The following is a 27988-nucleotide window of genomic DNA, read 5'->3' as shown; positions in this document are numbered from 1 at the left end:
CTATTGGCTTTGCCAATGCTTGTCGTGTTTAAGATGTCCGAAAACGTTCACTCTCATCAAACCTCTTGTCAGCACACATGTGCTGAGTCTTTTTGGCCAATACCGTTGTTTTTAGCTGTTTTAAGTGCCAAAGCCCATGATAGGGCTACTGCTGATTTTAACATGGTTCGCTTCAAATAAGTTCGATACTCAATTTACTCCAGTGGGTCGGCAGGGCTGATGTGGTTTCGGCCAGAGAGGTTAAATAACACTTGTGATTATACAAAGCAACCAACAGTGGTGATAACGTGCCACGAGATGGCGCCACCACTCTTCACTCCTCCATCCACCCCGGCCTAATCTGAGCTGGCATTCACCCACCCAAAATAATGAACAATGGTTATTTTTGTAACAATATTTAATTCTGCAAAAATTTGTATTTATATATTTACAATTATTTATATATTTTACATCAGTTATTTTTTGGCTGGTGCGGGCGTTTGTCATTTGTCGTATACAGTAATACTTATATGTAGCCACAGAAGGGGAGGTTCTGTGAAATGAAGCAATTCTGGCCGCGGGCTCGAGCCAACAGGTGTTCTTTAAAGGCTGTCAGGTTTGTGTTTAGATTGAACAGGCTGCTCTTCCTTTATTTCATGTCTTCCCTCTCCCTATCTCTTCCCTCCCCATTACTTCCTCTGATCTCTTAATACATTATTTCAACATTTTATCCTCCTCTGTGAAGAAAGTCTTCTAGTAAATACCTATCTTCCTGCCCTCACCACTTCTTTCCTTTCACTTTCTGCTTCCCTCGATCCATACCCCTTCCATCCATCCCATCTTTCCTTCCTTCTTCCACTCCCTCCTTTCATTCAGTCACCCACCCCCTTCCCTCATCACTTGCTTCCCCCCCTCTTTCCATCACTCCCTTTCTCTCCCTTCCCTCGTTGCTTGCGTTCCTCCCATCCTTATTCGGTTCAATACTTCCATCGACCTTTCTTCCCCTTCCCTCCTTGATTTCTTTTCTTAATGTATTGATTCATTCAAGCCTTTCTTCTTTCCTCCCCCTCCCTACTTTTCATTCCTTTCTTTCTTCTACAACCCCAGCTCTCCCCCCCACCCCATCCATTCCACCTGCCATTCTGCGTCTGCTCTCCTCTGCATCCTCGCCTATATCTGCACCTGTAGGATAACACCGGCTCTCCCCCGATTCTAGTCAAAGGTAAATGTGTTTGACCTGACCAGAAAACTAGTTAACAGGAACATGACCGGAGGGCCTCTCGTGAGAGGCCAGCGCGAGTAAAGGTTGTTTGTTGTGTTTGTGCGCCATTTTTGCGGCAGGTTCACTTTGCAGCCTCGTGGACGTTCTAACCGCGCCACGAGGTGGTGGTGTTCCTTCCCAGAGTCCTTTAGTGATGACGTCAGGTGCCCGCCGAACGGCAGTGGATTATGGGATATCACAGCCCGCCGGCGCAAGGGGGCGTGGAGGAGTTTCCATCTGGCTGGCGTCGCCTTACTTATGGACGGGTCATGTCCGCAGCAGCCACGCTCTCAGCGAACTATTCAAAGTCCATTATTTGGGGCGCGTGGACTCATCTTCGGGCGCCCTTCAGGTTCCCTTCAAGAACAGGCGCGTTTTTCGGTCGCCAATGAGGAGCCTGCATAGAAAAGAGTTCAGGATTAGTCGTCAAGAAAGTATGTTTGGATGGCAACCTTTCGCTACCTTTTGGGTGGTTTATAGCCAAACTATTTATAGATTTTTTTAAACTACTTTTTTATTATCATTTATGACATTCATTATATTATACTAAATAGTATGCAGATTTAATACATATACACGTATACCAAATTGAACTAACAAAAACGAAACCACAAACCCTACGAATGAATAAATAACAGTGCTAAAGCAAATCCGAATTTTAGTTCGAAAGCTAAGGAATGAAAGCAGGGCAGTAATTTCGAGAAATCACCCAAATGATCGGCAAAGGCAACCTAGATTGACATATTATACACTTCCATAACATATCACCACTCAGCCATAGCACCCTACACACCAAACCTCATGAACACAGTGCTTCAAGGCCTGACACGATACGTGAAGCACAAGAAAAATGTGTAACAGCGCTACTGCTCTCACTCTCTCCATCCAGCTCTCGCCCTTCCTCTCTCCCTCTCAGTCCATCCATCTTTCTCTCTCATCTGGTCTCTCTCTTCCCCTCCATCGTTCTCCCCCACCCCACCCTCACTGCACTTAGTCTGTATGGTGCATCGGCCCCACACCATTCAAAGAGGGTTAGTGCACCAAAAAGTGCCCTAACCACAGCGTTCACACAAGAATACTGACTTAGCGCCACTGCTTTCTTGTAGGAATGCTGCCATAAAGCATGCTAGAGCACAGCATTATTTTAGGAATACTGAACAAGGCAGTGCTGCACCCACAGCAGGAGTGCGGGGATAGTACACGGCGATGCACTGGGTCCACGGCATTATTTTACTGAATGCTGCACTAAGGAGAGCCACATCCCCATCATTGCTGCAGCAATGCTGCACTACGGAGTGGCAGATCCCCAGCATTACGGAATACTGCGCTATAGAGGGGAAACTCGCAGGTATTATTTTGGGCATACTGCACCATACAATGCTAGAGCCACAAAATTACTTTGTGAATGATGCTCTACAGAGTGGTAGATCTCCAGCATTTCTTTTAGAATACTGACCTCAGAGGGCAGTCGTCCAGCATTACTATTGGAATTCTGCACTATGCGACGCTAGGCTTGCAGCATTATTTTGGGGAAATACACTACAGAGTAGTAGATCTCCATCATTACTGTGGGAATACTGTTGTCACAACCCCATTCAGAAGGCCATGGGGTAAACAGGGGCTACAGGGCCCAACCGTGGGGGTTGATCCTAGTGATAGTGGTTATTCCCCATTCATTAGGCACCATCCAGGGAAACCCCTCCAGTAGTCCGAGTCTCAAGAGTCCATGTTTGACTCTTGGTCTACCGCTGCAACGATATCTAGCAGCAAGTTCCCCAGGGGCCGACTGGCCGATAATCAGTCTTGTCCACACCTCGCAGAATCGGAGTGACCAGAATTCTTGAGCGTGCTCCTTACACAGGTGCTGAAGCATCAGCAGCTGATTCAGGTGAGTTTGCTGCCCTGGCGAGTTGCTCTCATTGGTCTTAGAGTTCCTCAGATGCAGTTGTGCCTCAGCAGTGACTGTAGGTTCCCAATGGCTCTTCCTTGCAGGATAAGTCTCTGGTTTCCAACAATGGATGGGGGTTGGTGGTGTGAAGTTCCTGGTGCAAGTCCTTTGTCCGGGGCAGGTGCGCAGGATTCCACAGCAGCCTGATTCCGACAAAGACTACATCCAGGTCACATGTCTTACTGATCGCATTAACCCTCTCTGGCATATGGAGTCATCACATTCTCTCAGTATATTGACTCTGGCTTGATCGACAAAGTGCCCCCCCCTGGATTGGCTCCAGCTCGATCGGCACATCGCTACATGCAGCTTAATTCACAGTGGCCCTATGCTGACATATGAGGGTCGCTGACTTCATCTTGCACAAGGACAGCCATCTCCTCACACCTCGTACAGGCAATCCACTCAACAGGGCTACCAACTGAACTTTACTTCCTCTAAAGCTCTCCTCTACCTCACAGCGCATATTGGTCTTTACAAGCAGGCTGGCGCTCCAGGGTAGGTGGTCTTGGATGAGGGTAGAGTGACTTCCCCTGGCGCTCCAGGGTAGGTGGTCTTGGATGAGGGTAGAGTGACTTCCCCTGGTGCTCCAGGGTAGGTGGTCTTGGATGAGGGTAGGGTGACTTCCCCTGGTGCTCCAGGGTAGGTGGTCTTGGATGAGGGTAGGGAGACTTCCCCTGACGCTCCAGGGTAGGTGGTCTTGGATGAGGGTAGGGTGACTTCCCCTCACGAATCAGGAAGACTAGCAGGCCCTGGCCCCAAATCCTGACAGGCAGAAGACCTGCAGAGCTCCTCCTCCTCACACAACCTGTCTGGCTGCTTGGCAGATGACAGTTTTTGGGGTCTGAAGCTCCCCTTCTTATAGTCCAGTTCCAGAAATCAAATGTGATTTAGAGTCTGAGTCTTTGAAGTTTACATTAGGGGTGGATCACTTCCTTTTGAAGTACCCACTCCTTCCTCTTGAAAGCAGTCTGTCACAGCAGGAGCAACTCCAAAGCTGATACCCACATGATAGGCCATGGAAGTGACTAGAGTTCACACCCGAATGTCAGCGACAGTGATATGTGTGCCAAAAAGTAAGCCCAGGCTCCCAGCCCTACCCTTTAAGATTCTCAGCCCCATCACCTTCCTGAGATGTGTCTAGGCCCCTTGCTTGTGGGCTCTCTCATAATCAAAGAGCACCCTTTAAATTGTACCGTGGATGCCTGATCCTCCCCACCTCATTGGGTGTCACACCCAACTTACACAAATCCCTCCGGGGGAATCTCTCTACCTTCACTCCATGTTTCACCAGACAGGCCTGGGTCTCCCAAAATGGAACCCATAGTCTGCCATGTACTGTACCATCCACAGACTCACATACACCCAGCGCATGCATTTCATATACCCCACTGCACAGCACTTTATCCTTCATGTACTGTACCACTCACAAGCACACATACACCCAGCACATGTATTTAATATACATGCACTGCACAGCACTGTATCCATCGTGTACTGTACCACTCATATGCACAAAAACACCCAGTACATGCATTTAACATGCAAACACTGCACAGCACTACATCCTTCATGTATTGTACCACTCACAGGCACACAAACACCCAGCACATGCATTCAACATGCACACATTGTTCAGCACTACATCCTTCATGTACTGTACAACTCACAGGTGCACATACACCCAGCACATTCATTTAACGTGTACACACTGCACAGTACTGCATTATCCAGTATGTTGTACCATTCACAGGCACACACACACCCAACGCAGCACTTCACACCAAACCAGTGAAGGACAAGTGGCGAGTTAAGCCTACAGCAGCAAAACATTTAACCCCTTCAATGCGCATGACGGAGCGGTTCCGTCATGCGCGTCAGTTGCTCTGTGCGCATGACGGAACCGCTCCGTCACGGCCCCTCCTGCTCAATAGAACCTTCAGCACGGCGCGGTAATCCGCGCTGCGCTGAAGGGGTTAATTGAGTGAGCCCGTAGGCCTCATTCCAGTAGCACAGGGTAAGAAGGACCTGATCACTACATGGTATGCTGTCCCCACCGTGCTCATGCTTCTTAGCTCCCGGTGAAGGCAGGAGCCTTCACCACTATGAGGGTATCGTTTTGGGCTCCCTCCCATGTCCAATAAGACCACAATCCGTGAGACAGGCCTATGTCATGGTGCATAAACATGATTCATGTTTACCTATGACAACAAATATCAGCATTATGGATCCAGACATCAGTACAGCTGGCACTCAGGGCACGGGTGAAAGTACATTACCAAGCAGAGGACTTTTCCCTCCCAACATCTGCACCACAAAATGCTAGGCTCACAACAATACTTTGGAAATACTGCACTACAGAGTGATAGATCACTAGCATTACTTCGCGAATACTGCACTATACAGTGCTAGATTAACAACATTACTTGGGGGATATTGCACTACAGGTTGGTAGATCTTCACCATTACTTCAGGAATACTGCACTATTGAGTGTGTAGAGAACTTGTGTTACTATGTGAATACTGCACTGTGCAATGCTAGGCTCACAACATTACTTTGGGAATACTGCACTACAGAGTAGTAGATTCCCAGCATTACTTTGGGAATTTTGCACTATAGAGTGGAACATTTCCAATGTTACTGTGGGAATACTTCTCTATACAAAGCTAGGATCACAACATTACTTAGGGAATACTCCACTACGCTACTACAAAGTGCAATACTGCACTATACAGTGCTAGGCTGATAACATTACTTTGGGAATACTGCACAATTAGGTACTAGATCCCCAGCATTACTTCAGGTTTAATGCACTATAGAGCAGTGAACCTTCAGCATTACTCTTGGAATACTGCACTATGCAGTGTTAGATCCAAAACATAACTTCAGAAGCACTGCACTATTATGTGCAGACTCACAGCATTACTATGGAACAACTGTATTGAGAAATATCAGATGATTCATTGCATTAATATTGGGAGAGCCCTACAGTTTGAAAGACTCACAATAGTAACACTACCATGCCACACTTTAATGTTCTGAATACACAATCACACCTTAAAAATACTGCACTGCGCTGTGATCTTATGTTCAGTGTCACCCTAGGTTATACGGCAACACAGAGAGCCAGGTTCTCAGCTTCAGCATCTGCAAGTTATGCTCCAAGCTCCTTACCGTATTATGGTCCCGACCAGGACTCCAGCCACCATGGGGCCCACCCAGTACACCCAGTGGTAGTCCCAGTAGTCGGCCACCACTGCGGGCCCGAAGGCACGTGCAGGATTCATACAGGCTCCTGAGACGTCTCCGCTGCAATGGAAGGAGAGGCACAGGGTCAGTGGCCACTTAAAAACAAGCCGACAAGAGAAACAACCAACCGCTCATGAGGATGGTGAGAACCCATCACACAATCAAAGGGCTGTCGCAAGTAAAAGTGATAAAACTCTCCTAGGGTACAATGTGGATACGTGGAGCTGTCCTAAGCAGTACTGCAGGACCATCAATGAGTAACAACGAGGAAACAATGCCCTGAAAGGTGCCTTTAGTACCTTTTGAGCAAACAAATATTTGGTAAAATTCTTTCCGAGGTCCCTGTCTTCAGTCTTACAGGGAGCACTGATTATCATTTAAATACAGGATTTCATTTGACGGCTTCTAGCAAACAAGGGAGATGAATATAAAGCCCTGAAAGTCGTTCCAGCCGCCTTACCCAGCTAAGACACCCACGGTGACAGTGAAGCCGATAGCGAACGGAGCCAGGGGGGTCTTGGTCTTCTCGTTGATGGCTCCCATGCAGACCGCGAGCACCAAGTAGAACGTCATGATGATTTCAGCGCCAATAGCAGGGCCTATCTGCTCATCGACTTTGATGGTGGTGAAGGCAGCTCCGCTGACATTGTTGAACTGGTCTTCTGGGGTCATGGCCTGCATCAGAAACAACTTGGTTAAAAGTCAGGCCAGCACAGACCAAGAGGCAGCTTAAAAGTCTGATGATACCAGATGGTAATAAGAGTCACTCTAACATGCAAATCGGGATTACAACCCTCCAAAGAAATAAAATATTGGGTAATGATCCAACTTTCTGAACCAAGATGTCTTTCAGGCAACCTGTGCCTCTCCGACCTGCTAGGGGCCCATTCCCTTGACTCTTTGTAAAGACCCTTACTCAATGAGTTCTCATTTTTGCAAAATATAAGGAACCTCAATGGCAAATAAGTGGGCTCCAAGGGAACCCTAGTAGTGTAACACAGAAGCATAAGAAAGTAAGGAATGACACAATGGGTTTGGGACGAGAAACACAACACTCAGAGCTGAGCAGGCAGCATATAGTTTGCTGATTTATTCAAGATAGTTCAACCTAAAAAGGTTTTTGAAATGTGCCTTCTACAATGTGAGTACTCTGGCATTTATAGAAAATATGTATGACTCACCTTGGCCAGTCCTGCTGCTATCAACCCTCCACACAGCTGCGAGATCCAGTATGGTATCAGCATGAAAATATTCAGTCCTCCCATGATAGTTGCCCCCAGTGACACTGCAGGGTTAAAATGGCCGCCACTGAAAAAAACATGAGACTTAATGTGAAACAATAAAGGCAAACAAACTAGCAACAAACAAAATAAAAAGCAAAACAAAGATGATGGGTGTCAAGAATAATTTGCATATGGCTAGGTCCAAATTGGAATGGTGTGGCAAATAAAAAATGATATATTTAGCTCCAGACTGGACTGTGAGTGAATGTTTGGCACTGTTCATCCTTCTGTCTATCATCTTTGTTTTGCAATTTTCTCCGAGTGGCAAGAGTATGCCCAGACGTAGGTCTTGTGCTCGCTATGCCACCAGATTCAAGCTAGCCTGACTGATGAGGTGTGATACCCCGAAACTGGTCCCAGAATGCTTGTTTTCAGTCCCCGGAGGACCTGGCCTGGCAGTTCAGGCTGGACTGTTCTCATGAGGAGCAGGGTCAAGGCTGATTTGCATATGGCTGGGTCTAAACTGGAATGGGGTGGCAAGCAAAAAAACAATGGATTTAGTCCTAGACTGCACAGGAGTGAATGTTATACACTGTTCAGCATTCTGTCCATCATCTTTTTTTGCAACATTTATATTCCCTGAAAAAAACAGGATCCCTGGACAGTTGAGTTAGGCTCAGACTTCACTTGTACAAGACCATTGAAATTCAGCACTTATAGTTACCTGAGCTAACTATAACTTACGCCCCTGCAATCCACTTCTTCTGACCTGACATATAACATCACTCAGGACATGGTCAGTGACATCAGTGATGACATCTCAAATGACAGCACTCATGACATCATCCACAGAACAACTCACATACCCACTCACACCCGATAGAACCTCCCATATACCCACAGCCCCACAGCCCCTCATGTACCCTTTCTCAGACCCATACCAGTACTCACACAACCAATTGCTCATCCATAGATCCATGCATGCCCTACCCACTCACCAATACAGCCACTCATACATCCAGTCATAGAGACACTTACACACCCACTCATACATCCTTATAGCCACTCACACAGCCAATCACTCACCCATGCAGGTACTAACACACCCCCACACACTCACCCATACAGCCACTCACTCACCAATACAGCTACTCACACAACCACTCGCTTACCCCTACAGCCACTCACTCACCCATGCAACCACCCACACCCCCTCAGAATCACTTACATACCCAATCGCACATCCATAGAACCATTCACACACCCACTAGCTCACCCATACAGCCACTTATGCCCCCACTCAGTCACCATTACAGCCACTCACACATCTAGTCACACAGACACTTAACACACTCACACATACATCCTTATAGCTACTCACACAGCCACTCACTCACCCATAGAGGTACTCACACACCCACAAACTCACCCATACAGCCACTCACACTTCCACTCACTCACCAACACAGCTACTCACACATCCACTCTCTCACCTAGCCAGCCACTGACAGTCACTCACTCACCCATACAACTCACACACCCAAAGAATTACTTACATATCTATTCACACATCCATGCAACCCCTCACATTCCCACTCACTCACCCTTACAGCCACTCACACAGTCATTCACTATTTAATACAGCTGCTCACACCCACTCAATTACCTATACACACACTGAGTGGCTTTATGGGTGAGTGAGTAGCTGTTTTAGTGTGTGTATAGGTAATTGAGTGGGTGTGAGCAGCTGTATTAAATAGTGAATGACTGTGTGAGTGGCTGTAAGGGTGAGTGAGTGGGAATGTGAGGGGTTGCATGGATGTGTGAATAGATATGTAAGTAATTCTTTGGGTGTGTGAGTTGTATGGGTGGGTGAGTGGCTGTGTGAGTGGCTGCATAGGAGTGTGAGTGGCTGTATGCCTGACTGAGTGGCTATGTGAGTGGCTGTATTGGATGAGGGAGTGGGTGTGTGAGTGGCTTTATGGGTGAGTGAGTAGCTGTTTTACACACCCACTCCCTCATCCTATACAGCCACTCACATAGCCACTCAGTCAGGCATACAGCCACTCACACTCCTATGCAGCCACTCACACAGCCACTAACTCACCCAGACAGTCACCCACTCACTCTCTAATACAACCACTCACACAGTTACTCACCCATATAGCTACTCACAAACCCACTAACACCACAACCATAAAGCTACTCACACACCCACTCACACTGCCGTTCAGACATCTACTCACACACCGATACAGACATTCAAAAGAGATATGTTAGAAATAGTATGGCTAATGACTAGTACAGAAAAAATAGTAATTTAACGTATGCTGTAGCATAGTATGTATCTTAAAGTCTCAGAAACTTTTACAAAACACTTACATTCAAGGGATGATGTCATCAGTGATGTCATCAGTGATGTTACTAATGATGTCATTTGAGATGTCATGAGTGATGTCATGAGTGATGTCACTGACCATGTCATGATTGATGCAAAATGTGAGGTCAAAAGCAGTGCATTGCAGGGACGTAAGTTATAAGTAGCTCACATAACTATAACTGCTGAATTTAATTGGTTTTGTACGTGTGAAATGTGAGCCTAACTATAACGTCCCTGTAACCTTTGGTTTTTTCAGTTAATTTCTAAGGTCTTTAGAAAAAAATGTTTCCAAACTATAATGTCCTTGTAGCCTTTATATATATATTGCAAGCAAATTCCACAAAAATAAAAAATAAACATCCTTTCACCTAAATGTGGCTGACAAATGCTTACAACAATTTAAAATCAATAAAAAACGTCATTTTACTAATGATGTTTTTTAAACTGCGAGTCTTTCGGGTGGGCCATGCATTTTCCTCTGATTATTACTCGTATTACGGGCAGCTGCAGTGTTACAAAGTCACTTACACACTTCATAACATCAACTTTAAAAAGGATCGACATAAAGCAAGACACCCATGCTTGGCCTGACCTCTCCTTGGGACATTAAAATTGAAAATAAAACACTTGATGGCCCTTCAATGACCTGCTCTCTTCCTGAGGGTGTACAAATAGATTAAAATACTCACTGCTCCTCAACACCCCCTCTTGATAACTAACAAGGGCTCAGAAAGGTTGATGGGTTCACAAATCAGGGAACACCTTAAATGATGGCCCTTGCTAGTTTGTCCACGCCTGCATTATATTTTCCACATACAGGTGTGTGTAGCGTCTGCACGCCTCATATGATCATCATGTCAGGAATCTCCCAGTTCCCCAGTAGAGGAGTCCCACCCAGGGGCATAGTCTGGTCAGTATGATTGGGGCTGTGTGAGTTTCAGATTTGCCAACAGTCATGCTGGGATATCTTGTTAAAACACATTACATGTGAATCAGGTCATGAGGGGGGCTGAAGGGGGAGTGGCCTTCAAAACAGACGAGAGTGTGTGTGTTTTTGTCAGCGTGGGCATGTAAAAATATCAGGTGAAATCCGACAGACACTACGCATTACCCAACTGAAAGCACTGTACCCAACTACTTGCTGCATAAAACATTTTTTAGGGAGGTGTAACACCCCAAACACCACCTCTGGAACGATGCCCCTGTCCCCTCCTAATGTGTGAGGGCACTGTGTTGTGTCCATCTAACACTGTAACGGAAGGGCGTCTTGCTGCCTACCTGATGCCCCCAAGGACTGCGATGCTTAGCCCCAAGGCCAGGCCGTGTGCCAGGGCGGGTTGGAGCCTGCCAGTGCCGTCCGTGTTGCTCGCCACTGCCATGATGCCGATAAAGAGGAACATGGTGGTGCCGATGACCTCGGCAATGCAGGGCTGCACGTATGCCTCGAACCAGTGTGACCATCTGGAGATCGGCTTGTGGTTTGAGTCGCCATCTTTGATGGACATGCGGCCAAACTCTGCATCCGACATTGGTGGTCCCCCTGGAGAAGCGAGATAGACTTACATGAAAATAATGAAGAAAAAAACCAAGAACCCCATCAATCCAACACCAATACTACTGTATGAGGAACAAGGCAAATCATTCCACCTGCTTGGCCAAATTCTATTATTATTTTTGTACTTCTCTGTCTTTAAAGGGTAAACAGGAAGAAAGGGTGACATCAAATGTATATAAAAGAAAGTTGGAAAATACATTAGTAGGTTTGTTCCTCTCTACTCTCCTTCCTTTTAATCTGCAATATCCATATTATGCCAAAGCCCTTATCTCTTTCCATTTAAGAAAATTACAATAGCTTAAAAAGATTCCACATGTACATTTAAAAATCCAAATCGCACAGGTGAACATAGGTAGGACTAGTTATACAGACAAATAAAATTGAAAACTCATTATTAAGAACTAGCGCTAAGTGCCATGATAAAAGTAAAGTTCAGCTGGTAACGTGAAAAGTGATGAGGCCATGACTTGGTAAACGGGCTGGATAATTACCGTGACGGGCACGGAATGGGACATATGATCACCAAAGCAAATTGGACAGATACAGCCTTGCTACTGCGTAGGCAACCTCTTCCTAAGTCTTAAGGCCCCTGTTAAAAAGCTTGTAACCCCAAAACAGACCATGGGAGAGGAAAGCATTTGTAAGTATAGTAATGCGAGCCTGACTTGAACAAATTGGCCAGTTCTGAGCAGCGGAAATATAAACTTTTTGCGCAGGGGGTCATAAAAATCACAGCAAAAGTTCAAATGTAGAGGATCGTGCTCAGAGAAATTGTCACAAGGACATGGCTTAAATCCTCCAGGTTTTGTGTAGCCTTTAGGAAGGCTAATAACCAGGGTACCAGATTCAATCGGAATCTGGTTATCACGAAGCGATGGTGCGCATTAGTAACCAGTGACAAGTAAGGCTGTACCTGTGGGCTCAGACTCAGTGTGACATACCTTCTCACAGTAGACTTGGCTAATTCCTTACCCTCCCTGAGCCCCTGCTGCTTGGCCAAAAGCTGATGTTTGATATCCCTGATACCTGCGGAGCCTAAAGGCCTGGGATTGGAGTACAGGTCGGGCGGCCTAGCCATTTTATTTACTCCATAATATACTTTGACCAGGGGATACATAGGGCCCCCTCGTGTGCAGTACAGTCCGCTACAGCGTTGTGGTTCAGGGTAGTGGTGGGACTGGACCAAATTCTCAACCAACGCAGCATGGGCGCAACGGCTATAAGGTCAGAAATATACCCCAATCCAAGCTCCTCATGCAAGATGAAAGCCAGAGTGGTGGGGGGGACGGCAAGAGTGGGGGGGACGGCAAGAAGTCTACACATGATTTTGTTTTCTGCCCCATGAATGTCCCTCATATCTTTGTATCCCCATAAATCATTGTCCTGTTGTGTTTTCCTTACTTCTGCTCCCTTCTCTCATGGATTTCCAAGCACCCTTCAGTGCACTTAAAATCCTAAATTGGAATGTCATAAATTGGGGCACTGGGAGGCCTGTCAGGCAATCTAGCGCTGCGAGGCCAGTGTGTAGGTCATTTATTTTGTCCCCTAGACCGTTTTTAGGTCCAGCCTAAAAGGCAGCGCATGCACCATATGTCGCAAGACATAGTGTGGTCGTACCAAGAACATACAGGCATATAGCCTACCCATTGTTTACCACTGATTGGCTTTCTGGCCACTCTCATATGCTTACTTCCTATTGGATGGCTTTACTTGTGCTTCGGGTGTCTGCCCCTCCCCTTGAGTGTTGTCCCTTTACTTGTGTTCTTCTGCTATCACTTTTAGGGACCTGCTTTTTTCTTTTGTCTTAAACGCATGTGCTTTCCAGCTCCCTTCCTCGTGTACTTCTCCTGCCACCTTCCCCAAAGCACCGTGCTTCCCTCTCTCATCTTGTGTTTATTGCCACCCCCTCCATGATGCCTTACCATCATCTGCTTCCTCCAAACGCCTCGTTGCTTTCTCGCCCTTGGGCTTCTCTCCTGCCCGCTCCATGCTTTTCTAGCTGCCCATGAGCCCCCCCACGCACCACATTGATCTCTGTGTCCATTGCTACTCTTGCCCATCCTGGGCTGGACTGGCCGTAGTGGGCATTGGGCGTTTTCCCGGGAGGCTGGAAGGGCTGGGGCTGGTTTTGAAGCAGTGGGGGACGGTTTTGTTAACTGGGGGCCGGTTCTATAGCGGTGCTGCAATATCGTCCCTAGTAACAAAAGCAGTAGTGCTTCACACTGCGCTCCCACCGGGGGGCTGGTCTAGCAAATTGCCAGGGCTGCTTTGGATTTCCGGTGTGGCCCTGTGCCCATCCCTGCCCTCCGTCTTGCTTCCACTACTAGCCTTTATATTAAAAAAAAAGCTCATATTATTTGGTAGGCGGACAAATGCTTGTCAGGTGGACCTGCAAAATGATGCGATGGCAGTGTCACAGCACCTTTTATTTTATCTTTGTTGCTGTGCAGCATGGCTAAAAACCATTGGCAAAGTCAATAAGTGCCAATAGCGAGACCTGTTGGCTTTGCCAGTGCTTGTGGGCCTGTTTTGTAAGAACCCAACCTGCCATTGTGCCGAGTCACATTCTTAAGCTTTCATATTACTGTTGTGGTGTGACGAAATGTGGGCGTCCGGTTACATCTGGCGCATTATCTAATTTAGAATAAAACACCTGGACGGTGTGAGCGCTATCTTTTGCCGCGGGCAAGGAATGTATACGCTCTCAATATGCAAACTGGCATGGTGGCATCAGACCAGCAACGATGCCACAAAAATGATTTCATTCTCTGGTCCAAGTTGTGCAATGTGTCTGTAAAAGGCTATTTAATGTCTTAAGTGTTCCACGTGCAAGTCCACAATGTACTGGAAATGATCTTTATTTCACACTTCCGCTGTGCCAGGAATCCGGGAGAAGGTGCCAGGCCTGTTGCAAAAGAGAGGCCCGTTTATTGAAGTAAAAGTGAGGACAAAGCTCATGGGGCAACGAGATGACGTGGCTAAAATTCCCTCCTTGTAAAGGCCCGGGCCAAAGAGAGGCTCGAGGCTTACAACTGGCGGGTTATAGGTCCAAGGGAACGTGGGTGTGCTAAGTTCAGACCGGAAGTCCACCTCAAGGAAAACACATCTTACAGGTTCTTGTCTTAGACAGCAGAGCTGTCCCTCAGGGCACACAGATCTTACAGTTCTGGCCTGAGGCATCACAGCTCTCCCTCGGGCCTCACCGATTCTACAGGCTCTTGTCTTCGACAGCAGAGCTCTCTCTGGGTGCACGCAGAGCCTACAGGCTAAGTTCTTGGCAGAGCTACCTCTGAAGCTATACAGATCTTACAGGCTCTGGACTTAGACAACATTGCTGTTCCTTAGGTCACACACAAACCAAACGGGTTGAGACAGCAGAGGTACCTTTCAGGTCACACAGACCCACCTGGCTGAGACAGCAGAGGTACCTTTCAGGTCACACAGACCCACCTGGCTGAGACAGCAGAGGTATCGTTCAGGTCACACAGACCCACCTGGCTGAGACAGCAGAGGTATCGTTCAGGTCACACAGACCCACCTGGCTGAGACAGCAGAGGTACCTTTCAGGTCACAGAGATCGACCAGATTGAGACAGCAGAGCTACCTTTTAGGTCACACAGACCCAGAAAGCTGAGAAAGCAGAGGTACCTTTTCTGGTCACACAGACCCACCTGGCTGAGACAGCAGAGGTATCTTTCAGGCCGCACAGACCCACCTGATTGGGAAACAGAGCCACTATTCAGGTTACACACACCCTACAAGTTAACTCACAGAACTTACATGACAAAACAGCAGACCTACCCCTCGGCTCACATAGATCTCTTAGATTCAGAGAGCAGAGCTGTCTAGCAGCTCACTCAGCTCATATAGGGTGGAAGAGAGGAGTGTGACTCCTCGTCATTCAAACCGTACAGGGACTGACAGCAGAGCTATCCCTCAAGTCACAGTGATTACAGATGCAAAGACCGAGTTACCCATGTCTTCACATCTTACAGGTTCCGTCAGCAGCGTGACTACCGGCGTCACAAAAGTACTACAGATTCACTCACTCTCCAGATCACATGCATTCTACAGATCAGTACAGCAGAGCTACCCCTCAGGTTACAGTTCTCTGAAAGATGCAAACACCGAGCTGCCCTTGCATTCGCATCTTATAGGGTCAGCCAGCAGCGTGACTCCCGGGGTCACACAAGTACTACAGTTCCCCTCACTAGTCACTACTCAGATCACATGGATTCGACAGGTTCGTACAGCAGAGCTTTCCCACAGGTCTTATAGAGACCGACAGCAGATTTTAGGCGGTCCGACCCCGGAGCTGTCCCTGGCGCTCAGACCCCAGATGAGCAGACAGCAGGGGGGTTCCTTGTGTCACACACATCTTACAGGTTCATACACAAGAAAGCTCGCTCTGGTAACACGGATATTTCAGGAGCAGTCAGCAGAGCTATCTCTTAGGTTGCACAGACCTTACAGCTTCAAGATTTCAAAGATGAGTCTTATGTCACACAAATCAGACATGTTCAGAATGCAGGGCTATCCCTCATGCCACATAGAACTCTCAGGTTCAGACAGCAGAGCTATCTGTCAGTTCACATAGATACTACTGGTTCAGGAAGCATAGCTATCCCTCAGAATCTCACAGGGTAAGACAGCAGAGCTATCCATCGGGTCACAGAGATACTACAGGTTCAGGAAGCATAGCTATCCCTCAGGTCACAGAGATACTACAGGTTCAGGAAGCATAGCTATCCCTCAGACTCTCACAGGGTCAGACAGCAGAGCTATCCATCAGGTCACAGAGATACTACTGGTTCAGGAAGCATAGCTATCCCTCAGACTCTCACAGGATCAGACAGCACAGCTATCCATCAGGTCACAGAGATACTACAGGTTCAGGAAGCATAGCTATCCCTCAGACTCTCACAGGGTCAGACAGCAGAACTATCCATCAGGTCACAGAGATACTACAGGTTCAGGTAGCATAGGTATCCCTCAGACTCTCACAGGGTCAAGCAACAGAGCTATCCCACATGTCACATAGAACTATCTGGTTCAGACAGCAGAGCTATCCGTCAGTTTACAGAGATAGTACAGGTTTAGGTAGCACGGCTATCCCTCAGACACTCACAGGGTCAGACAACAGAGCTATCCCTCAGGTCACAGAGATACTACAGGTTTCAGGTAGCATAGCTCTCCCTCAGACTCTCACAGGGTCAGACAGCAGAGCTATCCCACATGCCACTCAGGTGACAAGTCTTCAGATTATAGAGGTGCCCCTGGGGTGACACAGATCTAAGAGGATTAAGAAGCACCCCTGCCCCTCTGGTCCAAATGTTCTTATAGGAAAGGCAAGAGAGGCTTATTCTCGTGTCACAGAAATATAACAGGTTCAGACAGCAGCGCTAACACTCAGAATACACAGATCCTACAGTTACAGATGGAATGTGTATCCTGTGCATCACATACATATAACAGGTTCATACAGCAGAGCTATCCCTCAGACCACACAGATACTATAGGGTACAGATAGAAGAGTTATCATGTGTGTCACATAAGTGTAACAGGTACTTACAGCAGAGCTATCCCCTAGACCACACAGATTCTATAGGTTCAGATAGAAGAGTTATCCCGAGAGTCACATAAATAGAACAGGTTCAGACAGCCGAGCTATCTCTCAGAACACACAAATCCTATAGGTTTAGATACAAACGTAATCCTGTGAGTCACATAAATATAACAGGTTCAGACAGCAGAGCTGTGCCTCAGAAGATACAGATCCTATGGGTACGAATAGAATAGTTATCCTGTGTGTCGCATAAATATAACAGGTTCAGGCAGCTGAGCTGTGCCTCAGAACATGCAGATCCCATAGGTTTAGATACAGCAATTATCCTGTGAGTCATATAAATGTAATGGGTACTTAAAGCAGAGCTATCCCTCAGGTCACCCAGATCATAGCTATAGATAGAAAAATGGATCTCTCAGTTCACCCAGATCTTACAGTTTCAGATAGAAAGTTTATCCCTCATGTCACGCGGATCTAATAGGCACATACAGAGACCCTTGAATCACACCAGCCATCAATCAGCTGTGCCATATCTTTCAAATTTGAATAAATATTTGTGTAAAATCTTTTAAATTAATTTGCTTTAATTCTCTTTTCAGAATGTTTTGTAACTACATTGAAATGATTTATTTTTGTGTTTACTGTTTTAGCTTCATGTTGCAAGGAGGCACTTTTGACCTTTTGCTGGTTTCCAAATGTTATTTTACTGCCTTGGGCTGAAAAAAATGGCCCTACTGGGCAGGTGCCAACACCAATCCTTCCATGTACAGAATGTTCATCCTTTCCCTGCTGACAGGAGATACAGTGAATGCTGCAACATCCTGCCAGCACGAGTGAAGCAAAATCTCATTAAATTATTCTAAAGTACGTAAGAAGAGACATAGAGAATATTAGTCCCAGGCATAATTTGTGTTAGGCCGGCGTAATTAGCATACTTTCGGTAATTTCACATAACTCTTGTTGTTAAATGAAATTCCCGAAACTTTATTGTACATGGCGTAATTATGCGTGATTTACGGTACAAGTTTACCAAGAAATGAGCCCTTCAAGCTAAATATTTACCAACAAAGCACAAGAAAAATGCAAATGACAGAGCACGAGCTGATGTTGTTCGCAGTGCTTTTATTTTTTGTAACTATTTTCAGAGCAAAATGCATCCTTGCATCCAAAGTGGACGTGAAGATGCATTTCGCTCTAGTAGATAGCAAAAAAACTAGAATCCAAAATTGGCAGCTCGCGTAATTACGCGCACTTTCGCGGGCCTTTTGCGTGATTACACGCAAGCAAATAGTGCGAATTTCGCACACCCCTATGAGAGAGGCGTGTCTGCCACAGTAGCTGGCCACATGCCCGAGCTAGAAAAACCCGGATGCGGCCTGGAGGAATCAGCCTGTTTTCAATTCCTGTGAAACCATTCATTGGAGGGAGACGCCTGCACAGGAAACGAGGGCGCTGCCACGGTTAGGGGTGTTCTGGTGGCGGCAACCCAGAGTTGATTGTAGTGCTGTTTAGATAGTGCTGACTACCCGTGACGAGGTGTTGAAGCGCTTTATGGCGAGTAACACGCTACTCCGATTGATGCCGCTAAAGTATGATTCTTACATTCCAAGCCTGGTCCAAGTGATGCAATTTCTCTGAGAAATGTTTACTGCTTTTTAATGTCTGAATTGTTCTTTGTGCGAGAGTTTAAAGCTCTTGTAATAGTCTGTGTTTCACACCTCAGTCCTGCGAGGGCTGTGGGCGAGGTGCCAGGCGCCTTGCACAAGAGAAGCACATTTATTGAATCAAAAATGCGGATATTTTTCGAATGATGAAATGAGGAGATGGCATGGCTAAAATGTGGAACGTGTGAAGCTTAAAGGCTGAGGTAGGCGCGAAGCTAAGAGAGCAGCTATCTCTCAGATGGCACAGGTGGTTCATGTTCATACAAGACAGCAGCCCCAGGATACACCGCCCTTACAAATTCTACCCCTAAACTGAAGAGGTTACACAGACCTTACAGGCTCTGGCCTGAAACTACAGAGTTATCCCCCAGGACATACAGATTTTACAGGAATACTCCTTAAAAATAGCCATATTTTAAAGGCTGAGGCCTTAAAAGGGCTACCGCTCAGGTAAGAGAGAGCAAACAAGCTCTTGCCGTGGACAGCAGAGCTACCACTCCATTTGTGCAGCCCTTACAGGCTCTGGATACAGGCTGGAAAGTTATCCCTCAGATTACAAAAATATAATCTCAGTTCTTCAACTATAGAACCATCTCTTAAATTACACAGATATTCTCAGCCCAGGCCTGTGAAAGGAGTGCAGGGTCACACTTTACACAGGTTTTACAGGCTCAGTCCTTGGACAGCAGAGCCATCTCTCAAATTACACAGATATTCCCGGTTCGGCCTGTGACAGGAGTGCTGGGCGCACATTGAAGAGGTTTTACAGGGTCAGTCCTTGGACAGAAGTGCCATCTCTTGAATCACACAGATAATCTCAGTCCAGGCCTGTGACATGAGTGATGGACAGCAGATTACACAAGTTTTACAGGCTCTAGGACAGCAGAGCTATCACTCTAATCACACAGATAATCTAAATCCAGGCCTTTGACGGGATTGCTGTGCCGCACATTACACAGCTTTTACAGGCTCAGTCCTTACAGGTTAGAGTGAGTCGCAGTCAGACCCTCATACCAGGCCCCCATGGACTATACATTAGCCAGGATCTGCCTTACCTTTCGAGCAGAGATGCTCCAAGCAAGGGGTACTCAGCGCGATGCGTCATTGAGATGGGGGGGGGGGGGGGGGACCAGCACAGTAGATGTGTGAGGCATGGTACGTATATCCTCATTTATGGTGAATGAGTGATCATCGAATCACCTGGGGTTTCCTTAATGATCACCCAATTATCTTCGACATATACATAACCTATATTATATAGGTTTACATGTTCACATAGGACGAACATTAGCTCAGTTGTACAGAATTTACAGGTTGAAAGCTTGTACAGCAGTGCTATCCCTCACGTTACAAAGACCCTCCAGACTGTGGGCTGGATCACTCAAATTGATCCCACATCATTATATTTTTCCACAGAAGACAAATTATTCTTCAGGGTAAACGCCTCTTACACGTTCATGCTCGACAGCAGAGCTATCCCTCATGTTACAGGCTAGTAATTTCTTCCACGCCAGAGATGTCTCCCCAGTTATACAGATTTTGCAGGCTTCTCCCTTGGACAGCACAGCTGCCTCTCAGGCGCCACATAATCTACAGGCTAAACAGTCATACTGCAGAGCTGACCCTCCCGGCACGGAGCTCTTATAGGCTCACGCCTTGCACGCCAGAGTTGTGTCTCAAGTGGCACACCTTACACAATAGTTGCATCACACAGGTTATTGTACGGACCTCCCCAGCTCAGCAGGGCTTTCCCCCCAGTTACAAAGAACTTACAGGCTCATTCTTTTAACACCAGCGCCACCCGTCAAGTTACACAGATGTTACAGGCTCAAGCCTGCATCCCCGAGCTCCACATCTTGTTGCAATACAGAGCTAGCAGGCGTGTTCCTTGAGCAGCACAACTATCCCTCAAGTTACACAGATGGTATTTCTTAAACAGGGTGTCTGTCCCTCAAGTTACAGGCCTATTCCTACCCACAAGAGCGCCCCCTCTTGTTCCTGTACAGAGCCTGCTTGCTCATCCCTTGAACAGCATAACTATCCCTCAAGTTACGCACATTTTGCATGCCGCCCCTACTATCTCTCACGTTACAGAGATGTTACAGGCCTAGTACTACCCACAAGAGCACTCCCTCGTGTTCCTGTACAGAGCTCACGGGCTCATTCCTTGGGCAGCGGAACTATCCCTCAAGTTACACACATTTTGGATGCCGCCCCTACTATCTCTCAAGTTACAAAGATGTTACCGGTTCATTCAAAAGTATCAGGACTTTCTTATGTGATGAATAATTGAAGCCCCGCTCGTCAGACAGCAGAGCTCTCGCTCTAGTTTCACAGCTATGCGTGCCGCGGGGTTCTGCCACAATTCTCTCAGGTCGTATACTCCGCAGCATGGCAGTGCCACCCTGGAGGCGGCTGCACGTGTTTGCCAGAGGTGGAATGAGGCGGCGCTGCTGTAAGATAAGGGTCGGAGGGAAGCAGTGCACAGGGCTGCGAGAGACAGGGAATCGTTGTGGAACTGTAGAATTTGGTCTCAATAAAGATCATGAGTGGCATCATTGGCTGTAAAAAGTAAAAAAGAAATTGACAACATCAAACAGCCACCAACAAGACTGAAATGGATGTCGAAATATTCTCAAACACACTGATGATGACACCTATGTGTATATATGCATACTCAGTTTTTACAATGCACTGCTGTTTTCCTGTTTTCTCTCCACCAAACTGTTCCCCGATCTGTAAGTCAGAATTATCTTTCGGGTTTCCCATGACTGGCCCCATTACAACCCATAGAATAAATAGAGCGATTAGAGCCATAAATGGATAATACATTACATAATAATCCCTTTCTTGAGTTATCCTTCTCACCCAAACAACGCGGTAATCAACCCAAAAAAACAATATAATCAAAATATAAACGAAAAGAAAAGCAAAATAAAATATAGGAATAAAGTAAACCCAACGTATCTGTGAACACTGTTTTTAATAAATACAGACTAGAAAGAGTGAACTAACTTAATTATAGAATGGTCTAAGCCCATTTCAAGATGGCGTCGGTGGTCTTACTAAATCACTAGCGCACATAAACAAACCAAATCAAACAGAACGGAGATCACATTTTCTATGATTATACCACAAAGCGGCGCGGACTAACAAAGCAACCCCGTATAGCCGGTCGCGCAAAATACATAAAAATAAATAAAATTAAATACCTCCTTAAAAATATATACTAAATAGGGATTAGAGCGAATTAAAAATATATTGGAAAAGGATGAAATTCCACTTTTTAATAACAAACAATAAATAAGTAGTTTTGAGACATCAACCGCTTTCGCTAAAGGTATATAACAACACTCAAAGATGGCGCAACAAAACATCCCCATCTTACGTGATTAACACGTGACAGGCCGCATTAACCCCTTTAAAATGGCCGCGGACCAGAACGCGAATACGCCGCGCGGAAGACGACCAGAGACGGTATCCCCGCCGGGATCCTGATCTTATGCCTGAAAGTAAGTAGACTTCCCCTGGGTAATGTTCTGTTAACAGAACTAGGCTGGCGTTTGAGTCTCTAAATAATAATATTAACTGTTTCCCCCATCACGCGCCGATACGCTGATTTCGTAACGGGTTACTTTATTTCCTAGAACCGATATAATCAACTTACCAATCCTTTCCTTCATGTTAATCAACTATTGGGCCCCCAGAACCTTCACATTTTCATAGGAAACAGAATAGAGAAGACACATAAGGAGAATAAGACTGTAATGATTGAAAATATTGGCACCGCATAGCCAAAATCTATAATTCACACAACTGGATGGTCCTCGATATGAATTAATGTACACTGTACAAATTGTCTCTTGTCCAGACTCCCTTTCAATATGACTAGCCTGTTGCAATTCTTGTTATTGTACCAATACATATTAGTAGTATAGGTTGTATACTACTCATCACCATGTATTTCCGCTAATTGGATGTGACAGGTGGCCACGCCCCTTTGACCACGCCCCTTTGGTCCGTGTGTCTATATTGGACGCGTTCCAAGTCTGCTTTTAATCGGGGTTTTAATCGGTCCTTATAACGTATTGATAAGATTATAGCATTTTATTGTTTTATAGGTCGTTATTTTGTGAATCATGGCTTATAAAATGATACGGCGATGAAATTAAAAAAAAAAAATAAAAAAAAAAAGCGTATAAAACGATAAGTTAGGATTTGTGAATCATGGCTTATAAAATGATACGGCGATGAAATAAAAAAAAAAAATAAAAAAAAAAAGCGTATAAAACGATAAGTTAGGATTTGTGAATCAAGGCTTATAAAATGATACGGCGATGAAATCATAAAGCGTATAAAACGATAAGTTAGGAATTGTGAATCAAGGCTTATAAAATGATACTGCGATGAAATCAAAAACGTATGAATCGACCACGCATGCAGGAGGGTTGCTAAGAAGTGGGGGTAGTGTGAAATACGAGTCTACAAACATACCGCGGGGCGTGTCTAGTATGTTCACAGAGGATATAAGCCAGCATTCCGAGGACCGTGTGTTAAGAAACCCCCGCTTTTTGCCGACAAAGAAAAGCTCGAGCTTTAAGACAACTTTGAGAATGTCTTGCTCTAGCGTGGAAGCGGGACCCCTTGGAGAAACTATAACAGCGATGCTGAAGGAAGCGGCAAATGCTGCAGACGACGCTGCAGAACTCGACGATAGTGATAAGGAAAATTGCGCGCCAACAACGCCTGCGGGTACTACGTCGGAGATGTCGTCGGCGATGCTGAATAAAAAGCCCGAGACAGACGTCGAGGCATCGGCTATGCCGAATATAAAGCCCGAGACCGGAGCCTGCGAAGAGGCGGTTGGTGGCGTTGCTAAAATGGCGAGCAATACCTCCGATGCTACAGACGGCGGTGGAAGAGCGGAACCAAGTGAAGATGACGAGGGTATTGACCTGCAAGAGCCTGAACCCGAGGACTCCAGCGACTGTACAGAGATGGATTCCGGAGAAGAATCTGTAAACGAAACAGAAAAGTGCGAAGTTGGAAAACGAAAAGTAAGTACGAACCGCAATTTTTCGGCAAATCCTCTGGGGTGTTTAAGAGTGTGATGATGAGGCGTGTAGTTGTGAGGAAGGCTGAGGTCGAAAAACCCCTTTTTTCTTTTTATCAGCAAAAGAGAGGAGGAGGAGCCCCAGGCGACAAAACCGCTAGCACGACTATGGAAGTCACACAGCCATCGCTACGTTTTTCATGTCTCTGCTGCTCAAGACAGAAAAAACTTGCCGTAACGCATAAAAACTGCAGCTGTAAGCGCTTAGACGCAATTGTACAATTTTGTCGTGGTGAAAGTTGGAGCACGGATCGATATCGCGGACTTTTGACAGCGATAGCCGCGATCATAAAATTGTGCTTAAAGGCGGGGTGGTACGACGAATGCGAAGGTTGTAAAATTGACGACCCGAGTCAGTTGCATCACGACTGTCTCACGACGGGTGATGAATATGAAGACAGTTTGATACGGAAACTATGTTACAAGCTGGACCCCTATAAGATTATGGCGACGTTGGGGGCGGTCTATGGCTTGAAAGAAATGTCAGTACCCGAAGATTGTAGTAAGATGATTGCGAATGTTTTAAAGTATATTAAGAGAGTACAGTCCCCATCAGAGCATGTGAAAAGTATGTATGAAGCGGGTGATGAAGACATACGCTTGATAATGAAACAGCATTTGAGAAGGAAGAATTACCGTAGATATTTTAAGATCAAGTATCTTTACAGGAGTTTAAAACCGAGGAACATGACATTTCTTAATGTAGAGTAAATGAAAACATGATGATCTTCGCGATTGCTACTATTATGTATGTGTGTTTTTCCGTTGCAGGAAAGTGTGTTTCGACACATGGTTGAGATCGGCGTGCGACCGAGCGTTAGATGCCTGGAAGACGCTTTTTATTTTCTGATCAGAGCAAAGATGGCGTACCCCAAACCAGTGTTTCGCCCGACCGCGCTATGTCGTAACAAGCGATGTGAAATCATCGAAGAGCTTGAAAAAGAACTGGGTCAGAAACCTAGAGGCTTTTACGACGTTGAAAAGAGCAAAATCTTCTTGGGCGCTGACGACGTGCTCGAAGATTGCATCGACAATTATATCAGGCGGACATTTTGCACCCTAGGAACTACTCTGAATAAGAAACAGTTTTTCAATTTCATGAATACAATATCTGATTTGTTTTGTCGAGCCTTCTTGAAGGGGCGTGGGGAGGATGTAAGAAGACTGGTACCGTTCATAGCTAGCAAAATCCAAATATTGATTCTACGTCACGAGTTTTTGAGAGCATTGTGTTAAATATCTATGTTTTTATCGTTATTATCGTTTATAGCGCTGTACATTCCTATATTACCAGTTTAAATCATACACTGTTTAATTCGTGTGTTATTAAATAATCTACTATTGTAAAATAAACCGGCTTCTAGTTCTGATTATTTGATAAAGAAAAATAATAAAACAAAAGTGAATTAATAGAATAGGGGGACGGGAGTAGGGGTTGCGGTATTTTAGTTCAAGAAGCGCTACGATGCAGAAGCTTTTCAAAAGAGTTTATTACAACCCCTCGAAAGTTGGTAGTTTTGGCGGTGTAGAAGCCTTGTACAAGGAGAGCAAAATCCACAACGACGGTGTTAAAAGAACACAGGTACGCGACTGGTTATCGGGCGAAGATGCCTACACGCTACATAAGGGGTCGAGAAAGCGCTTTCAAAGACGGCGTGTGATAGTCAGCGGCTTAAATCATCAATGGCAAGCGGACCTTCTAGACGTCCGTGAACATGCCGCGGTTAATGATGGTGTAAAATTTATATTAACGGTGATAGACATACTGTCAAAGTATGCATTCGCCGTTGGCCTGAAGGAAAAATCGGGGAGCTCGGTCACAAAAGCCTTTGATTACATTTTCAGCAGCGGGAGAATTCCTAAAAAGTTACAAACAGATAGAGGAAAAGAGTTTGAAAACAAGACGCTAAAAGCTCTGCTGAACAAGTATGGTGTAAAACATTTTGTTACAAACAACGAAGTGAAGGCGGCGATTGTAGAAAGATTCAACAGAACTCTCAAGGCACGAATTTGGCGGTATTTTACAGCGTACAACACATTTCGTTATATAGATCGTTTACAAGATTTTATTGAAAGTTACAATCATAGCTATCATAGAACCATTAAGACGTCCCCTGTAGAAGTATCCCCGCAAAATGAGTTGAAAATTTGGAGAACTGTGTACGGGTCCGTGTTCACCAACAACCCTGTTTCAAAAAACACTCTCAAAAAAGGTGATCATGTTAGGGTATCTAGATGCAAGGGGGTATTTCAAAAGGGGTATGAGCAGACTTTTACAGATGAGATCTTTGTGATAGACAAGATTTCCAAGCATTCAGGCGTTACAGTTTTTAACTTAAAAGACTATGCTGGGGAGGAGGTCGAAGGGTGTTTTTACAAAGAAGAGCTGCAAAAAATAAAACAGGATCAAGATCGTGTGTACCGTATTGAGAACGTTTTGGCAAAGAAGGGGCACGGGGCACAAAGACAGTGCCTAGTTAAATGGCGGGGATGGCCTGATAAATTTAATAGTTGGGTCTCTGAGAGTGAATTAAAGGATATACAAAGTCTACAACAGCGGATATAGGCATTTAGGTACCGCGGAAGCGCCATGGAGGTCGGACCTTTTTATCTGACGCTCCCGAGTAACGCGTCTTTGGACACTTTCCCTAATAACAAAATTTCAAATTTTACGGTGAAACTAGCAAAACCTATTCATCTACAAGGAGATTGGGAGGTGGCCCTAACAGAAATTCAGTACCCGCACACGTGGGACACTTTTGAAACAGAGGATGTTAGATTTACGGTGGTACGCAAGAAGGAAAGCGCCCACGAACTTTCTTTCCCGCCGGGGCACTATGACAACATACGAGACATTGTAGAAGTAATGAATAAATCCATTGGTAACATATCGGAACTTGTTGACCTTAGATTAACGTATGAACCACGACTTCGAAAAGTGCAGTTGAGGAATGCTCAAGACTATGGTATTTTGGTGCGTGAAAAACTGGGGAGAGTGTTGGGGCTGACGCCTAACGTTCACCACTCTTCATCAGCGGGGAAAGCCTACACGGATGTACACGGCGGATTTTATATGATGTTTGTATACTGCGACGTGATAGAGCATCAGAGAGTGGGGGATAGCTACGTGCCTCTCCTCCGGTGCGTGGAAATCACAGGCAAGAATAATAGCATGATAAACATCATTTACACCAAAAGAGATTATGTACCGATCAGCAAAAAACATTTTCACACAATAACTTTGGAACTGAAGGACGATTTGAACACTAATATAAGATTTAAAGTGGGTAAAGTCATAGCGAAGCTTCATTTCAGGCCGCGACGTGGTGAAGTGTACTAGAATAATGATTTTACCTGAAAATTACGGCGACGCGTCGCTCTATAGGGATTACTATAGAGCACAAGCCGGCTCAGGCCTCCCGGGGTTCCACGGGGCACCTATTATGTACGGGGCGGGTGTTGGCGGTATATTCAGAAGCCTTTTCAGAAAAGCAGTACCGCTTTTAAGAAGAGGGTTCCAGTTGGTAAAACCGCACGTGAAAACCGCTGCAGCAAATATTGCCCGAGACGTCGCAGGGCACGTTTCGGGGGCGGTGATGAAAAAGTTTACCAAAACGGGTCAAGAAGGCTCAGGTTTAATCTATCTCGAAAGAGGAAGGAAGAGAAAAAGGGGTGTATCACTAAGGGGGCCGCCCGCGTTCCTTCAAAGCGTTGTGAAGCGCCGGCGACCGGCTCAAAAGAGTTCGCTTAAGACCCGGAGAAGACACGGAAAAAAACGAGTCTCTAAGGGCAACATATTTTAAATCGGACCATGGCCTCCGTCCCTTGCGGTTCCCAGGAATGCACAAAGTCAGAGTTGGACCTATTCCAAGTACCACCAACGCAAACCAGCATTGAAAGTTCTCTATATGTCGAAGTACCGCCACTTTCAGCCCTGTCAGACACAGCCCCCTTAGAGTTCTTCTTAGCTCGGTCGGATGACTACCTGGACCTTTCAGCTACCCTGATTTATCTGTCGTGCAAAATTACTAACGCAGACGGATCCGATT

The 27988-nt window shown here is 45.8% G+C and overlaps 2 protein-coding genes across 6 annotated transcripts in view; one reads left to right on the top strand and one right to left on the bottom strand.

Annotated features, from left to right (window-relative positions):
* Nucleotides 1–996: 996 nt before the first annotated feature.
* Nucleotides 997–27988, bottom strand: part of AQP8 (aquaporin 8) — a 79119-nt gene continuing 52127 nt past the window's right edge. For all 4 annotated transcript variants that reach the window (XM_085629459.1, XM_085629461.1, XM_085629460.1 and 1 more), the window contains 5 exons: nucleotides 11320–11581; nucleotides 7620–7746; nucleotides 6899–7113; nucleotides 6364–6498; nucleotides 997–1637 (listed from right to left, as the gene is read on the bottom strand). In XM_085629459.1, coding sequence (XP_085485585.1) covers nucleotides 1589–1637; nucleotides 6364–6498; nucleotides 6899–7113; nucleotides 7620–7746; nucleotides 11320–11581 — 788 coding nt within the window. In that variant the 3' untranslated portion in view covers nucleotides 997–1588. The remainder of the gene's footprint in view (nucleotides 1638–6363; nucleotides 6499–6898; nucleotides 7114–7619; nucleotides 7747–11319; nucleotides 11582–27988) is intronic.
* On the top strand, nucleotides 23121–25292 carry LOC146796756 (uncharacterized). 2 transcript variants are annotated; one of them, XM_085629457.1, is made up of 2 exons: nucleotides 23121–23883; nucleotides 24000–25292. In XM_085629457.1, exons 1-2 carry the CDS (start codon nucleotides 23233–23235, stop codon nucleotides 24648–24650), a joined length of 1302 nt encoding a protein of 433 aa, XP_085485583.1. In that variant the 5' UTR covers nucleotides 23121–23232; the 3' UTR covers nucleotides 24651–25292. The 2 variants fall into 2 exon arrangements, with proteins under 2 accessions (XP_085485583.1, XP_085485584.1); XM_085629458.1 differs by having other exon boundaries at nucleotides 23122–23883; nucleotides 24711–25292.

This window comes from Triturus cristatus, chromosome 10 (assembly GCF_964204655.1).
Source record: "Triturus cristatus chromosome 10, aTriCri1.1, whole genome shotgun sequence".
NCBI lineage: Eukaryota > Metazoa > Chordata > Amphibia > Caudata > Salamandridae > Triturus > Triturus cristatus.
This window is presented reverse-complemented; position numbering and strand designations above follow the sequence as displayed.

What these genes read in the sequence shown, in the direction of transcription:
- LOC146796756 (XM_085629457.1), top strand. Translation starts at nt 23,233, where the DNA reads ATGAAATCAAAAACGTATGAATCGACCACGCATGCAGGAGGGTTGCTA. An exon ending in GCGAAGTTGGAAAACGAAAA is followed by an intron (nt 23,884 to 23,999) that starts GTAAGTACGAAC and finishes TCTTTTTATCAG; the next exon opens with CAAAAGAGAGGAGGAGGAGC.